This window comes from Aotus nancymaae, unplaced genomic scaffold, assembly GCF_030222135.1.
Source record: "Aotus nancymaae isolate 86718 unplaced genomic scaffold, 86718_ANA_hifiasm-v0.15.2.pri h1tg000004l, whole genome shotgun sequence".
Classification (NCBI taxonomy): Eukaryota; Metazoa; Chordata; class Mammalia; order Primates; family Aotidae; genus Aotus; species Aotus nancymaae.
In genome coordinates this window covers 45,097,847-45,115,991 of record NW_026988415.1, presented here as the reverse complement: position 1 = coordinate 45,115,991, position 18,145 = coordinate 45,097,847, and the positions used below count along the sequence as shown (strand labels likewise).

Sequence of the window (18,145 nt, the reverse complement as noted above, 5' to 3'; positions counted from 1 at the left end):
TGAACTCCTGGGCTCAAGTGACCCTTCTGTCCCAGCCTCCCAAAGTGCTGGGATTACAGGCATGAGCCACTGTGTGGAGCATAAATTCATTTTTTGATAGAATTAACACATGAAGGGAATACTAAAGCCTATTTTTCATATTCCTGGTGACTCAAGTTGGATTCTAATGGTATTCTCACAAGTTCACACAGCAACTTGATGATACAACTGAGACCAGAATCCTGGAATTTGGATTCACAGGCCATTACACTTTCTACTATCCCAAATACTTACAAGAGGGATTGCTCATAAATAAAGAGAGCACCAATGTAAAAAAAAAAACTGACAAAATCAAACAATTCAAAGGTAACATCCTCTGGCCCTTTACCACTTACAAATTCTTCCTTCTTCGGTTTCAAGTATTTAATTAGTAACATTTTCCTAACCTAAAACTGAGTTTGAGACTGAATATCAGCTTCTATGAGGTAAGATGTAGAAAAAAGTAAAATTATTACAATTTCACCGTGTGATCCCCAGAGGTATTAAGTGCAAACTGTTTAAGTATTGCCCCTCCAACTGCCAAAATAATCATCTTTGGATGGGAAATGATCATTTACATAAAACAATATGTAGAAATTAAAACATTTTAATATAAACATTTCCAGAATGTAGACTGACTTTTTATATCAGCACTTTTTGAGAGCTTTTTAAAACTATATGTCATCTAAGTTTATTATAGACTGTTTCATTTTCCATGTCCAGAACTAGAAAATGCAAAAAATACACTGCAAATTAGATTCAACAAAGAAAAAAACAATCAGTTTAAGTTATTTCATACATATTCCTTGAAGAAAGCAGAGACACATAAACACAGAAAAACAACAATAGAATACCACCAACACTAAAGAAAAACCAAGCAAAGAATTGATTTTGTAATGCTTGGCAAATCTGTCCTTTAAAATAAATTATCTCCCATGAGTAGATAATTCATTATCACAGCAATTTGATGAGCAGAAGTAGACACTACTTCATTTAGGAAAACCACATTATATGTGAGGTATGTGAGAAACATTTAATATTTTTTTTCTTTGTTAAGAAACTGAAGGAAAGTAACTTGAGGAAAAGGCATTTTGAATACTTTTACTTCACTTGGCTTTTTTAGAGATTAAAGTAGCCATCTACCTAGAAAAATTCCAATAATACGAATTTTATGAAAGCAAACTCTTTAACTTTTTTCTTCAACTTTGAAGGAAAAAACTAAAAAGTTAAAAATCCTAGAGTAGACTCATCCCAAATCACTGTCTCTTGTGTCTTTCCTTGAGTAGGTTTCTTTTTCTCTTAACTTCTTGTGTTCTCATGTTAGTGTTCAGAGGCTAGGTTTAGGCTTTTTTTGTTGTTGTTTCTTCTTTCAATTAAATTACAAGCTGTTTTAAAAACAGCTTTCCTGAAGTGACACTGACTGTATCTACCTATCCTTTTCTTCATCTGATCCTCTTGCGTTTGTCTAAGTCCATTTGCTTAGCTGATTTTCTCAATTAATCCTTGGGTAAACAAAACTAAAAGTTCAATACACAAGCGTAGACTCATTCCAAAACACAGACTCTTCTCTTTTCTTTAACAGTTTTGCTTTTCTCTTATGTTCTCCTTGAGTTCTTATGTTCTTTTTCAGATATTTAGTTTTTCTTCTTCTTCTTTTAATTCAATTTTAATTTTTATACAAAAAAACTGTGTTCTGAAATGACACTGACTATATCTACCTCTTCTTTTCTTTATCAGATGTTGTGGTCTTTTTCTAAATTCATACTGTTTTTTCAATTCAACCTTGGGTAAACAAAACTAAACATTCAAAATCCAAGAATAGACTCATCCCAAAGCATTTCCTCTTCTGTCCTTTCTTCCACAGATTTTTTTTTCTCTTTCTTGTGCTTACGTTCTTCTTTCTCAGAAGGTACATTGTGGCTTTTTTTCTTTTTTCGATGCTTAAGCTTTCCTGAACTGACACTGACTCTATCTCCCTCTTTTTTCCTTTGTCGGATGCTCTCATCTTTGTCTAAATCTGTATCTTCATAAGTCTTTTTCCTTTTATGCTTGGACTGTTCTTTCTCCGGCCTTTCTTTGCCTTCTTCCAGGTGTCGTCTTCTCTTCTGATGTTTCCGTTTATGACCCACCTGATGGTCAGTAGTATTGTTTTCTGGGGAGAGGTGCTTGTAAACTTCAGATTCCACACTGTTTGAGCCAGAGTTATTTTCTTGCTGATTAAGGCTCAAGGGTACTGGTTTTTCTGGGAAACAGTCTCTGGTGAGTTGACAGTAGCTAATAGAATCTAGTCTCTGTTTGCTGTCATAAGCTGATAAACAATGAGGTAACTGGTTTTCCACTGCTTGTGAAATACTGTATGGTCCTGAATAGGCCTGGAAAGTCTCAAATGGGATCTTTTCCTCCAACATTCTATGTCCAGGTCTGACATCAACCATTTCTCTGTTCTGTGTTTCTACAGAGCTATCACCTATTTTTCTGAAACAAGTTTTTGGCTCTAGTCCTCTGGCTTTCTGCACTTTTATGTAATCTTCAAGTTCATCTTGGAAAGAATCATATGTCCTCTTTGAATGAGCTGGTAACCACTGAGGTAACTGGTTTTCCACTGGTGAAATATGATATGGTGGTTGGTAGGTCTGAGAAGCCTCACGTGAAAATCTTTGCTCACCCATTCTTGATCTGGGTCCAGAATCAACCTCTCTGTGTCCATGAGTATCCACAGAGTTCTCTCTCATCTTTCTGAAACAAGTCTTTGGATCCAGTCCTCTGGCTTTCTGTACTTTGATGTAATCTTCAAGTTCATCTTGGAAAGAGTCATATGTCTTCTTTGAATGAGGCAACTGCTTTTCCACTGCTTGTGAAATATTGTATGGTATGGGGTATGTTCGGAAAGTCTCAAATGGGAGCCTTTGCTCAAACATTCTATGTCTGGGTCTGGAATCAACCACTTCTCTGTATCTGCGCATTTCCAAAGAACTCTGTTCCATCTTTCTGAAACAAGTCTTGGGCTCTAGTCCTCTGGCTTTCTGCACGTTGATGTAATCTGCACATTCATTTTGGTAAGAGTCATGTGTTTCCCTTGAATTCTTCACTAGATTGATAACAATGGATTCTCTGTAAAGAAGACAGTAGAAAATTCTTATTAGATTATTTTATACTGAATATTTTCTTTGCTCTTAAAAGTATTAGTCTGAAAAAAGAAAAACAACAAATGCTCAAATTTTAAAAACCTACTTCATTATAAAAGCTATAAATCGTCAATTTTTATGCCAAAAAAAGCAGCATGAACAGTGAGAACCTACTTCATTATAAAAGCCATAAATCATGACGTTTTTATGCCCCCCAAAAAGCAGTATGGACAGTAGTATATCTCCCAGGCACCTCACAATTTTTATGCAAAAAAAAAAAAGAGGAAACTTCCTCAGGCCCGGGATGAAAGGGAAGATGGGTATAAAGGAGCAGACTTATCTGATGTTGTTGTAGCACTAAAAATGTTAAGGCATGTTGGAATGTATGCGTAGGAAGTAATGATATTTAACGTCCTCACAGATGCTCTGATTTGACTGTCATATTGTTTTTAAAGTTTTCATTAGTCAGTTCCTTATATACATCTTATAAATGTGATAGGTATTTATTCTGTAATCTCGAGGTTTTTTAAAGTCTAAATTATATATCTAGCCAGGTGAGGTGCATGCACCTGTATTCCCAGCTACTGAGGCTGAAGCAGGAGGATTGCTTGAGACCAGGAGTTCGAGGCTGTACTGCACTATGATGAGGCATATAGCCACTGCACACCAGCCTGGGCAAGATAGCAAGAACTCATCTCTAAAAAAAGGAATGTAAATGTCGGTTAATTGGGCAAGTCAGACAATTTAGCTTCTAAGTATTCAAATTCAAATAATATAAATATTTTCTACTAGAATAAAACAATGTAACAGAAAGAATATGTCTTGATTTTATTTTATTCATTTTATTTTATTTATTTTCTTGAGACAGGGTTTCACTCTGTTGCCTAGGCTAGAGTGCAGTGGTGTGATCATGGTTCACTGCATCCTCAACATCCTGGGCTCAAGCGATCCTCCCACCTCAGCTCCCCAAGTAGCTGTGACCATGGGTGCATGCCACTAAATACGGCTAATTTTTCTTTTTTGGGGGTAGAGATAAGGTCTCACTATGTCGCCCAGACTTGTCTCAAACTCCTGGGCTCTGCCTCCTACAGTGCTGGGATTACAGGCATGAGCCACCAGGCCTGGCTCTATGTCTTGACTTTAAAAGCATCAAGACAAAGATAAATAGTCAAACACCCTCTGACTTGCTAACTAAACTACCCAGTCTCCAACTGTCCACTCAATTCTCCTCTCCTTGAAATAACAGAATAAAATGGACTAAATATTTATTGAATTTTTAGTATGTGCCAGGGCAGGCACCTTACACATATTATATTTCATTGTAACAATCTTATATAAGAACTGTCCAAAGTTACACACTTGGTAGAAAAATGGATCTGGTACTCTAATCTAGGTCTATCTAACAGCAAGGTCTCTATTCTTAACCACTATACCCCACTGGAAAAATAGTGACTGGATCACTGGATCACTGAATCCCTGGAACTGAGTAAACCTTCCAGAAATTCTCTGAATTTGGGGGGTTAGTATCAGAGTAATTCTTTAGCATGTCTCCAAAGAACACTGCTCTCTAGTCAGGAGGAGTGCCAGTTAGCCAGCTTTGTCAGTACACTATCATTACTAGAGAACTCCCTGAGGGACAATAGTATGCAATAAGTTACAAATACTGCCAACCATACCCAGGTTTAATTCATAGGCATATGGATGCCTAAGAAGTTTGTAAAAATACATCAAAGACTGCTTAACTAGAAGCTCTAGTGTTTGGCACCATAGGAAAATTTTGGCAAAAATACTTACTTAATCTGATGTTCACTTCCTTGCATGTGGGACCGGAACATATCTAAAGATGAAAAAGCAATACTACAAATATGGCAAACATAGGTTCTCATACTAAATGCTGAAAAAACAGAGAGTTCAAGTTAAGAAGGTCAGTATAAATATATTTAGAATCACATAATGTTAGAACTGGAAAAGAATTTCTTAAAGACCATCTACTTTACATTTTCCAATAAAGATGGGGCCCAGAGAGGTCAAATGATTTGGTCAAAGTCACAGAGCAAGTTAGTAGTAGTGTTAGCCTCTCAGAGTCCACGCCTCTTAATTGAATGGCCAGAATTCTTTATACTACACCACACTGCTTCTCTAGCTTGACTTATTCCCTAAAAATCTGCTATCTGTCTACTTACTGTTGCTACATGAAGGTGCAACAGGCACCTGAAATTTAGCATGGCCAATCAACCTTTGCCTCTGAATATCTTAACCAACTTCTTTTTGTTTGCCACCTAATTCTGTTCCCACCCAACCAAAAGCTGAAACGTCCCAAAACATTAAAAACAAATAAAGGCAATTTTTTAACTCTCTTGCCTGAAATCACTGCAGTGCATTAGTTACCAAAAGTAATTTCCACAGATTTTAGAAAGGAGAGAGGTTCAGTGAGCCCCACTCTCAGGATAAAAGCTGAAAGCAAAATTCTAAAACAAAACTACTAGTTACCACTTCAAAAGAGTTAAGAACTATTATAATTAGGAATTATATAGTAGCTAGCACACTATTCTGCTTCGTAGAATTAGAATCAAGGAATAAATTAATTTTTACTTTTCTAATCTCATCATCCTTCCACTTCGTCTTTGATCAGAAGAAGCAAATTAATATATTTCGCAAGCCAAATATAAAATCATTCTGACCCTAAGGAGAAGGAAATAAATTGGTACCTGCAAAGATTTTAAGGACAATCAAGGTCATCTTCTTTTAAACCAAAAAGCGACCTAATCATTTAAAATAACCTAAATTAATTATTATCAAGTGTACTGGCCATGTCTGAGCAAAGACTATTCATAGAAACAGGAGACTGCTTACAACAGGAAAGTAAGATGCTGACTTTGCAGAATATGAGACTGCACACTACTGACATATACTCTATTGCAGGCCTAGGAAAACTCAGCAGGTTATGTCAAAACCTGAATGAAATGAACCCTCAAAACTGTCCTTCTCTGTGCTCTAATTTCATGTGTACTAAGTCACTTTCTGATTATAATTTGGTTTCTCATATTCTTTGATACCAAAAAAAGGATACCCTGGATGATATATATCAAGAAAAACCAGGAAATGGAAATATGTATTTCCTCATACCATAAATCAACACCAGAATAACAATACAGTAACTTAAAGTACAATGTTTTCAAGATTTCTCTGATTAAAATTACCTAGGGTGTTAGTTAAAAATATAGATTCCTAGGCTCTCCCCTGGAGAACATGACTTAATGTTTCTGGGTGAGGGACAAGAAATTTCTATTATCACAAATACGGCAAATGATTATCACAGGCCTTGTGAAAAACATATTAAAGTAATATCTTTCCAGTTCCTCAGTTATTTATCAGCCTCTTTCAAGTTTGTTTGTGGTTAGTGAGTCCCTGATTGAGGCTGGTCAACTTGAGGATTTTGGACTTCCTGCAAAGCTAAGGACTAAACCCAGGAGAGTACATATTCACAAGAAACTCTTAGGAAATTCTTACTATCTTTTATAGCTGCTGTAACTAAGGCTTAGATTAACTTTGCCAATACATTTTGAGGGTACCTAAGTGGTGCAAGATAAGCAGGAGTTCTGGTTTCCTCTGGATTAATGGTTCTCAATGCTGGTTATACATTAGAATCACACAGAAAAATTTAAAATTATTGATGTTACAGCTCCGTATCAGACCAATTAAATCAGAATCTCTAGGAGGAGAATATTGAGTCACATTCTCCAGGGGAGAGCCTGAAAATCTGCATTTTTAACTGACACCCCAGGTGATTTTTATCCTTACTTTTTGAAAGCTTTCCATATGATTTAACTGTCCAGCCACCATTGAGCACTTGCCCTAGATCAAGCTTCTCCAACCTGCAGCCCATGGGCCACATGTGGCCCAGGGTGGCTTTAAATGCGACCCAACACAAATTCACAAACTTTCTTAAAACATATGAGATTTTTATTTATTTATTTATTTTTTAGCTCATCAGCTATTGTTAGTGTTAGTGTATTTTATGTGTGGCCCAAGACAATTCTTCCAAAGTGACCCATGGAAGCCAAAAGATACCTCTACCCTAGATTGTTGAGCCTATAATCTTCATTATGACTAAAAACTCAGGTTATATTTCACTTTTTACATATTTATTTAGTGCTTATAAAGTATACTGTATATATGTTCGCCTCAGTTCCTGCTTTGTTTCTCCACAAATTACATCAGAAACAATATTCTAATAGAGGTAACATAAAGGTTTAGAAGAACTGCCAGTCATGTATGAAAGACCCAGAGGCAGTTCTAGAACTGTGTGGTCTGATTACCATTACCTTAGCCCCCTTTTTTTTTTCTACATACTGATTTTCTTTATCTTTTTCTAGAATTCAAACATCTCAGAAAATGATATATAAAAGTTGTGTAAATCCTTCCTGTGAAGATATGAAACCTATTCATTGGCCCTAAGGTCAGAATTCGTGATTGAATCCTCCTGGGGCCTGCCTTCATTATGTTTCTTATACTCTCCACTCTTTTATTCCAGAGACTACTCCGTGGTCCTGTTCTGTTTTTGGCTGTTCTGTTCTCAGGTATTCTAGGATTCCTTGTTCCTGAGTTCATCCAGAAACTCAGGCTCCTTTGCATCTTGTACCTTTCAGAATCTTCAATAACTTAGTACTTGTGGGGCCTACTCTTCCCCTCATCATAGCCCTATATTACAAGTCTCTGAACTAAGGTCCTTGTTTTCAAAGCATGAATTGGGAAGGTGCATGTCTAACACTACTCTCAATCTTGGCTCCATATAAAAATCACGAAGGGAGTTAAAAAAGAGAAAACAAAACACAAATTATAAGTCCCAGAGATGGTAATTTAATTGATTGAAGGGATGGCCCGAGCAATGGGATTTCTAAAAGCTCCTTGCATGATTCTAATTAGTCAAGGTTGAGAACCACTGGTCTAACACCTTAAATGGGGAAAAACCAATCGAGAACTGCATATAATCAAAACCGCAGCTGTCAGGAAGAATAGCTAATGGATACTGGGCATAATCCCTAGGTGATGGGATGATCTGTGCAGCAAAACCACCATGGCATACGTTTACCTATATAACAAACCTGCACATCTGCACATGTACCCATAAACTTAAAATAAAAGTTGGAAAAAAACTGCATGTGACTATGGGATTTATGTTATAGAGAAAAATAGAAAATGTCCAATTTACCTATTTTTAAATTATGACAGGACAAAATATTTTGACAAACCTAACATTTGTTACGAACCTATTCTGTGATGGGTACTATATATACTACTTCAGTTAATTATTATCCTGTGGAGTCACATTATTTTCATTTTATATCAGAGGAATCTGTGGTGCAATTTGGCAAGTGACTATAAGTGTATCTACAAATCTATGCTTTTCCCTCTATACAATACTGCCTCTCAATTTGCAAATATGAATTGAGAAAAAATTATGCCCTCATTACCATATAAAGCACTAAGAAGGATACTGCAGAATAAAATGTTATCCTTTGTCTCAAGGATGCTAATTCCCTTGAGGGGCTATAATTGATGCAATTTTCAATGAATAGTAAAGGCTATGAGAAATCAGAGAAAGGGGAGAACACCAAGAACTAGAGCAGTAAGGGAAGTTGTGATGGATCTTTGAGGACAGAAAGGATTTGAATTTGTAAGAAAGCAGGTAAGGGCATTCCAAGGGATGAAAATAATATCAGGTATGGCAGAGACAGAAATGAGCACAGTGTGTGGAATCCAAATAATCTGTTTAATAAACACTGAATACCTATGTGGCACCAAGCATCAGGTTAGATGCCAGATGAATACAAGACGAATAAAACAGTCAAGTTGCTCAAATATCTAGTGTGAGAAAGACACATGAACAAAAAATTTCAGTCTCATTTGGTAAAAGTAAAAGAGGTATGTTTAAGAGGTATGCAAGCACAAAGAATCAGAGACACTCAACATAATATGGGGATCTGAAAAAGGCTATTGGAAGAGATGATGTCTTAGCTAAACTTGGAGAGATGATAAATAGTCAACTTGAAAAGAGTTGAGAAGAGTGTTTTAGGTACAAAAAATCATGAGAAAAGTGCTTACAGGAACTTCTTAAAATTTGGGATTGTTGTAGAGTAAAACATAAGGGGAAGAGATGGGAAAAGGCAAAATGGGTCAGATCAAAGAGAAACTTATATATTATGCTAAGGATCCTAGACTTTGTATTCTGTGTTTTGGGAAACCTCGAAGTGGTTTAAGTAGTAAGTGACATGGTTGGTCAATTGTGTGTTTTAGATGAGTCTTTTCTGTGACTGAAATACAAAAGATTAATTTAAGAAGAGTAAGCCTAGAAGTAAGAAGATCAGGCAAGACATAATGAGGACACAGACTAGATGGGTCTCAGTAGGGGTAGAGAGAAGCAGGGAGATTGGTATAACATTCAACTTTAAAACTGGCAAGAGTCAATAACAGGTTGAATGTGAGGGATAGGGGAGAGGAAAGAATCTAGAGAAGTCTAAAATAATTCCCAGAAATCTAACGTGGTAAGTGGGTGGGTGGTGATCCTATTAACTGAAATTGGGACTTCAGATGTATGTGTTGTTTTAATGGGTAGGAGAGTAGGCAGTGGTGAATAGTCTAAGTTTGAACACAGAGTCTAAGATATCTACCAAACTTTCATGTAAAGGTGTCCAACAGGCAGTTATATACAGGAGTATGAAAGGCAGAAGATATGTCAGAGAGATTTTGGAGATGTCAGAACATGGATGGGGGTGGGTAGTCAAAATAATCAGAGTGGATGAAATCTCCTGAAGATAATGTATGGGTGGGCACAGGAATAGCAACATACCAATAAAAACCTGGAGAATGCCATTCTTGGAAGAAAGATGGTAGAGAAGGATGAGCCTATGAAAAGTCCACCAAAGCAAAGGACAGCAAATTATAAGAATGAACAGGAGAGAGTAATGTCAAAGGAGCTAAATAAAGATGTCTATTGGATTTACAAATTTAGAAGTCACTTTAGCATTGTGAGTAGTAGTTACAGTGAAGTGGTAGACTAGTGGTGTGAAGGCTGAGGGAATGAGTGCCAACAAATGGCAGTGAGTTGAGCGAATAATAAGTGAAGACAGTAAGAGTGGACTACATTTTTAAAATGTCTTAGCTAAGGAGGGAAGGGGAGAATGTAGTAGTTAAATGAGAATTCAGGGTTACAGGAGTATTTGGTTAAACCAAGATACCTGGTAGTAATACACATCTGATGGTCAAATTTTTCTTGATAAAATAACAAAGGAGCTTGTCTGAGAAGTATGAGGAGGAGTGTAGAGCAGGGGAAAAGAGTCTTGAAGAATGATGTAGGTTTAAAACTGTTGCTAAGGGGAAAGTGAAGAAAAAGTAAACAGATTAAGTAGGACTAAAGGCCCAAAGAGGTTAGGTACCAAGACTCTGAAAGCTTACCTAATCCCTATACTTTATAATTTTCCATAGCATCATTCAGTGATGCAGAAGCAGAAAATATAGAGGGTGGAAATGATCCAGGGTTGAAATCCTGCTAATAGGGAGTGAGAGAATAACAATGAGGTACAAGTAAAGCTTTCCAGAAGGTTGTTACAGCTTTATGGTGTGAGGTGATGGTAGTAGAAATGTAATGAAGGACTACAGAAAGGAGAAATCGTTCTAAGATTTGGTAAGACTTGCTGATGGATAGAATATAGATAATCAAGTAGTTAAAGATAGTCTCAAAGATTCAAGTGCAGGTGACTAATAAACATTGGAACTACTAGCAAAGATGGAAAACTCAGGAAATTCAAGTTGATTGTAAAGAAGATTATTAATTCTGTTTTAGGTATGTTGAGTTACAGGTGAAGGTGAGACATCTAAGTGCAATAATAGGGCCAAAAATTAGTAAGATAAACAAAACAAATACAATAAATAAAAAATACATACATACTTTAGTTCCATATCGTTATGGTAGCCATTCCTGTGCTAATAAGATCTGAGCTGAATGAGGGACATGAAGGAAGCAGTGAGAATGATGAAGGAAAAGAGAAACATTAGATATGGAAGAAACATGTATAAACAATAGCAGATGGAGAGGAAGGTAGACAGAAGAAAATGGGTGATGAGTGAAACAGTTAAGATGGCATATGTTAAATTATTACCACTTGTTCACTTGTAATGAGGGCTTCTGCTGTTATTATTCTTTGAAATTCTCATTAGCTAATTTAAATTCTTCAGGTATTTTTAAATGTTCAAATGTTTACTGCTCTCAAAATGAAACTGCTCTCAAATGAAACCCAAGGCAGAGTTGAAAATCTGTTCCTTGAGCTCTAGCTTCAGAGGCTAATGTAAAGCAATTCCAATGACTGGATTAAATTATGCTGATGATCATCCCCTCTCCTTCACCATCAGATGAGATATCACCAAAATCCTTTTTTCCTCATTCTAATAATGTAAAACTTCAGAGTACCAAAACAGCCCTCCCCATTTAGAATTGACAGGAGTGCACACAATTCTCAAAGTTAACTCAGTTCAAATATACATAATGCTACAAAATTAGAAGCCGCTTCTTTCAGACACCCTCAACCTAGCAACAGGAAAATACCTTAACAAGTGGAAGTTGTCATTTCTCTGAACATATACTCCTACTTTCAGAAGCCCTACCACTTCTATTTCTACACTTGCCTAAATCAACATTCTTCACAGTCCTAGATAAAACCACATATCTCTATGTAACTTTCTGGGATATGTTGAATCACACTAAGTAGGAAACTGGAAGAGTAAAAAAACAGGATAAGAACTCAATAAATAAAAATAATTAATAGTTCTCTGATTCATATATTAAGCTAATCTCCACAGAAGTGGGCCTATTTCTGTGCCAGTTTCTATCTGCAGCACTGGAAATACAGATGAATTAGATGAAGTCCCTTGCCTCAAAGACCTTACATTCAAATGGGAGACAGACACATGGAGAGATAATTAGAAATGTAGGTTAAGGAAGCACAGAAGATTAACCTTGAAGTAAGTGAATGAGTGGGAGTTAGCTAGGAGAAGAGTGTTATGGGGATATTCCAGTCAAAGTGGCAGCATCAACAAGGGCACAGAAACAAAAAACAGGGTAATGGTTTCTGGAAACCATATATGGTTTGCAGGTACTGACCCATATAGATTATGCCAGGAAGTAGCAGGGGATAAGCCTGGAGAAGGCAGGCAGAAACAAGATGACGGAGAGCTATGGAGCTTAGATTTTATATTTAGAAGATGAAGGAACAATGAAGGGTTTTTAAGAACGGTAAGGACACATGGAAATAATTACACTTTAAGTGAAACACTCTAGTGGTTAAATTGGGGGTGGGTTTGGGGAAACAAAACTGCAGGCAGAAAGAGTAGTTAAGAGGTTCTGGCAATTGCTTCTCAAAACTTATTAAATACAAATCACCATGGATCATGTTAAAATGCAGATTCTGATTCTGTAGGCCTGCAGTGGGGCCTGACAGTCTTTGTTCTAACAAGTTCCCAGGTGATGCCAATGGCGCTGATCCACAACCCACACTCTGAGTAGCAAACCTCTAGGAAAGATCTTGAGGACCTGAAGAGCAGCGCTGGAGAGAAGGGGAGAGTAGCATTCAGGAGGTAAAAGAGTCACAGCTTGGTGCTTCATTAGATATACGAAGTGAAGAAGGTGGTGTTTGGGGGTTCATAGTTACCTGCAGGTTTCTACTTTGAATGACTAGGTGGATTTGAAATGGCTATGAGGCATCCAGGTGAAGCAGTAGCTGCCATTTGGATATGTGAATCTAATGCTTGACAGAAAGGTCATAAGCATACAGATGAGAAATGAAACCAAGGAAATAGAAATTGTGTTTGTAGAGTAAGGTCAAGGATGAAACCATGGGAATATCTACATCTAGGTAATGAATAAAAAAAAGAGCCCACAGAGAAAATAAAAAAGAAACAGAAATACAGGAGAAGAACCAGTGCATAAAGAGTTACAAATGACAAAGAATAGAGCTTTAAGAAGGAGAGAATAATGAACATTTTCACATGAAGCAGAAAGGTTGGGTAAAGAAAGAACCGAAAAATAATAGCAAGTGGAAGAAAAGAAGTAGGTAGAAGAGAGAATATGAAAAAGGGGAATAAAATACACTAGTAGTGAGAAGGTGCCTGTGGGGGGAAAAATGAAAAAAAAAATATGGTTAGAAGAGCAAGTGGATCACTCCAGTCAGGATCAGTCTCTTTATTGTGCCTGAATTCTTGCCATTCTTTCTTAGCTCCAAGCCCTTTGGTTCATCCTTTCTTCTTCCCACTTCTATCGATTGAAAATCATCTAAATATATGAATATTTTTCTGGAACATTATGCTTCACTCCCCTAGTTACCAAAAATATGTACACAAAAATGCAAGTCTGTCAGCTCTTGCAATGAAGTATTATTAACCTAACTAGTTTACACACTTGCTCCTTTAGGGAACTGTATTCCCAAGAATGACTAGTCTAGCACCAAAGAGACACTTAAACAATACTTAGTAAAAAAATGATATAACCACATGATACTAATTTAAAACGCTTTCTTATGTATGTACTTAAGGAACCTCATTTACCTAAAATAACATGAAACCATGAGAATTCCTGTATTTGATTCTAAAATTAATAGGGATCATCTGAACCATTCAGGGTCTCATTTCCTAGAAAATGAACATATCAAGCTACATGGACTTGAAAGTCCTTACTTATCTAAAATTCTATGATTCCATGAATACTATCAACCTCTCGCTCAGTAAGAGTAAAATGGTCTGTAAATAAGCTAGTATGTTTTATAAAATACAAACTTCCTATGAAAAAGTTTTGTGAAAACTTTACTGTTTACCATTTGCATTTGATTTTTCTGGAAGAGCTTTCTCTCTTATTTTGTTTATAAATGTCTTCCTAGCTTCATTTCTTTTGTGTTTTTTTTCCCCAACATAATGTTGTTGGGCCATTACTGGACTATTGAAGGAAGCAGTATAGAGCTTGCAAAATTTGTTTGGATTATTCAAACCCAAATCACTGCTGGAAAAGGAAGGCATAGTCTTGTCTTTAATCCCACCTGGAGGAGGCTTGACAGCAAGGGGCTTCAGGAAGGTTGACGTTGCAGTAGTAGTAAGAGGCACTCCTGTTGAAATAGTTGTAATAAGAAGTGATAAACACATGTTCAGATATTGAAACTGTATTTATTGTAAAGTACTAGGGAAGTTTAGAATTCTCTAAAAACCCACTCTCTGGACTTTTTTTTTTTTTCAACAGACAGCTGCTGGATAAAGGTTCTAAAGTAAAAAAGAATTTCCTTCTGTGAGAATGAAAATGTGAATATGAATCTGTCACCAAGTTTGATATGAGAAGGAAGAAATATTCTATATTAGGAATTGCCTGATTATATCCATATAAAAAATCAGTGAAAGCATGATAGCCATCTTAAGATGATTCTTTGAAATTAGTGAGGATAAAACACGATACTAACTTCTAAGTTAGTCTTTCTTGAGTAAGGCATCCATTCATTCTACATTTGTGATGTCTGCATCAGAATAAAATATATACAGTTGTTTAAGACTATAAAACTATACATGTTCCCACAATTCCAGTATTTCATACCTCTTATTTATCCTCCTCTCTGAGCTCAAGATGATAAATTTGGGGACTGAAGATAAAGGTTTTACGAAATGTTTTTTTCTTGTAGGGCATAGTGATTTTATCTATCTTTTCAATGACAGGCAGTAAAAATGTACAAAAATTAGATACTAAATTTGAAAATAATTCTGGTTTCATTTATTAATAAAATGAAAGTTTTAATAACATATCTTGTAGCACTGATTTTTCTGGGTGACATTTATACTATGAGTTCAAAATTAATGATGGTGTATTTTCCATGTCAGGCATGCCTTAGTCCTAAAGTGTTGAAGTTACAAAGAATGTGGTAAATTATTTACTACAGAGGATTGATCATCTTTTTTCGTTCTAGCACATGCACTTAGAAAAATACAAGTTGGGTTTTCCAGGGTATACTCTGCCATCTCAGGCAACTTTGGGTCAGTTTTCTCATATGTGCTGGTGACCCAACATCACTGGAAGAAGGAAAGACATAATGTTTTATACTTCCCTGTATCTTTAGGATTTAACATAAAATGAGTACTCAGTAACTAACTGATGATGCTGGTAGTACTTTATATTCATAGGGAGAAAGAAATAGGCTGTCATGATAGAAAGAAATTCAGTAACTTTTTTTTGCCCACAGTTAGTAGGAAACATATCACTACATTCTGGTGAAGACATTGATTTGAACACTCATATGAGATAATGTTTTGGAAAATACTAAAGCAAAAAAGATGCCAAGGGGAAGAAGCAAAAAGTGAAGATTTTATTATTTGATTAGAAACTGACAGAGCTCCAGCTGCTTACTGTTGTTTCTTTATAGCAGTACAGCAAATCACTTGCTATTGTTTGGATTTGGTGAACAGAAAAGGAGAGGTCATAATGTTTCTTAAAAATCAGCTAGCAATTAAAATCTTCATATTAAATGACAAAGACAGAGACAGAGATTAACTGGACAGAAGAATAATGATCAAGTTATTTCAGCTAGGGTGAAAGTCTCCCCAATAAAAAGTGTATGGCAGAGTTAAACAAAACATGATAGGTAGATCCTGCACTGAAGATAAAGAGGTGAACAGAACCTTACCCATCTCTGGTTGAAATCCTGATGGAGATGCCTGATCATGTTTCTCCATTAATTGCTTCAGTTTTTTAGCATGGATGTTTCCCACATAGTGAGACTGAGCAGTAAGTGGGGAGCTAAACATTATGTTGCAGAGATCACAAAATTTGTTTTTGTCTACTCCTTCATTCCTATGCACCTGAAACAGGCACAACCTTGTTAGAAAGATTCAATAACTAAAAGTTTAGAATTACAATATCAACATACATTACTCACCTGAAAATTCTCAACATGCATCTTTGTTTTCTTATCAGGCGCTTCATTTTGCTCCCCATGCATTTGAAAATAAAAACTAACATTTTGAGCATGTTTTTCACCCTGAAAAAAGATATAATATGACTTTGTTTATTCAATAAAAGAGTCATTCAAAATTTATACCTTTCTGAATTTGAGGATGGCACTCATGTGTGTTAGTATATTTAGTCGAACTTGGTACAGACTCACATGCCTTCAAATCTCTAAATGTCGGTTAAAATGAAAATAATACTAAATTTAGAAGCCAATAACTTTCAGATTCTTGCTTTTGAAATGGATTCCTAGTTGCTACCCAATATCAAATATCTTCTTTTCACTTAGTCACTGATCTTGAACAATGTACCCAGCTAAAAGACTATGTTTTTCAGCCTTCCTTTCTGCAAGATGTAGCCATGTGACTAGATTCTGGTCAATAAGCTATAATTTGAAGTCTTATGTGGAACTTCTGGGAAGCCTCCTTAAATGACTGCGACATAAGCCCTTATTCTACCCTACTTCCTTCCTGCTTCTGGAATTAAGATACAAAGGATGGAGTTCCAACATTCATCTTTGGACCATGGTAGACATTCAGGAGGAAAACCAGTTCATCAGAGCAGAAAGAAGGAACACGCCTAGGTCCCTGATAATGTTATCAAGCTATCATGTCAGCCCTGTACTACCTACCTGCAAATTCTTTTTTTTTTAATTTAAGTTCTGGGGTATATGTGCAGACTGTGCAGGATTGTTACATAGGTATACACATGCCATAGTGGTTTGCTGCATCCATCCTCCTATATTAGGTATTTCTCCTGTTACCCCTCCCCAATCCCCCACCAGCTGCTATCCCTCCCCTAGCCCTCTACCCCCAACAGACCCCAGTGCATGATGTTTCCCTCCTTGTGTCCATGTGTTCTCATTATTCAACACACACTTAACAGTGAGAACATGTGGTGTTTTGTTTTCTGTTCTTGTATCAGTTTGCTGAGAATGATGGTTTCCAGCTTCATCCATGTCCCTGCAAAGGACATGAACTCATCCTTTTTTATGGCTGCATAGTATTCCATGGTGTATATGTGCCACATTTTCCTTATCCAGTCTATCTTTGATGGGCATTTGGGTTGGTTCCAAGTCTTTGCTATTGTAAACAGTATTGCAATGAACACGCTGTGTGTGTCTTTACAATAGAATGATTTATAATCTTTTGGGTATATACCCAGTAATGGGATTGCTGGGTCAAATGGTATTTCTACTTCTAGATCCTTGAGGAATCACCACACTGTCTTCCTCAATGGTTGAACTAATTTACACTCCCACCAACAGTGTAAAAGCATTTCTATTTCTCCATATCCTCTCCAGCATCTGTTGTTTCCAGATTTTTTAAACATTGCCATTCTAACTGGTGTGAGATGGTATCGCAATGTGGTTTTGATTTGCATTTCTCTAGTGACATTGATGATGAGCATGTTTTCTTATGTTTGTTGGCCGCATAAATGCCTTCTTTTAAAAACTGTCCATATCCTTTGCCCACTTTTTGACGTGGTTGTTTTTTTTCTTGTAAATTTGTTTTAGTTCTTTATAGATTCTGGATAATACCCCTTTGTCAGATGGGTAGCTTGCAAAATTTTTTTCCCATTCTCTTGGTTGCTGGTTCACTCTAATGACTGTATCGTTTGCTGTGCAGAAGCTCTTAAGTTTAATTAGATCCCATTTGTCTATTTTGCCTTTGTTGCTATTGTTTTTGGCATTTTAGTCATGAAGTCCTTGCCTATGCCTATGTCCTGAATGGTACTGCCTAGGTTTTCTTCATTGACCTTCTTCACAGAACCAGAAAAAACCATCTTAAACTTCACATGGAACCAAAAAAAGAGCTTACATAGCCAAGACAATCCTAAGCAAAAAGAACAAAGCTGGAGGCATCATGCTACCTGACTTCAAACTATACTACAAGGCAACAGTAATCAAAACAGCATGGTACTGGTACCAAAACAGACCTATAGACCAATGAAACAGAACAGAAGCCTCGGAAGT

At 36.4% G+C, this 18,145-nt stretch overlaps 1 protein-coding gene across 6 annotated transcripts in view; it reads right to left on the bottom strand.

Annotated features, from left to right (window-relative positions):
• Positions 1-609: 609 nt before the first annotated feature.
• ZMAT1 (zinc finger matrin-type 1) overlaps positions 610-18,145 on the bottom strand; it is a 54,534-nt gene continuing 36,998 nt past the window's right edge. Inside the window, exons 3-7 of one of the 6 annotated variants that reach the window (XM_012438898.3) lie at positions 16,100-16,201; positions 15,848-16,022; positions 14,225-14,290; positions 4,938-5,037; positions 610-3,129 (exon numbers count right to left, since the gene is read on the bottom strand). In XM_012438898.3, coding sequence (XP_012294321.2) covers positions 1,824-3,129; positions 4,938-5,037; positions 14,225-14,290; positions 15,848-16,022; positions 16,100-16,201 — 1,749 coding nt within the window. In that variant the 3' untranslated portion in view covers positions 610-1,823. The other 5 variants (XM_064362333.1, XM_012438900.3, XM_012438901.3 and 2 more) reach the window with 5 other exon arrangements.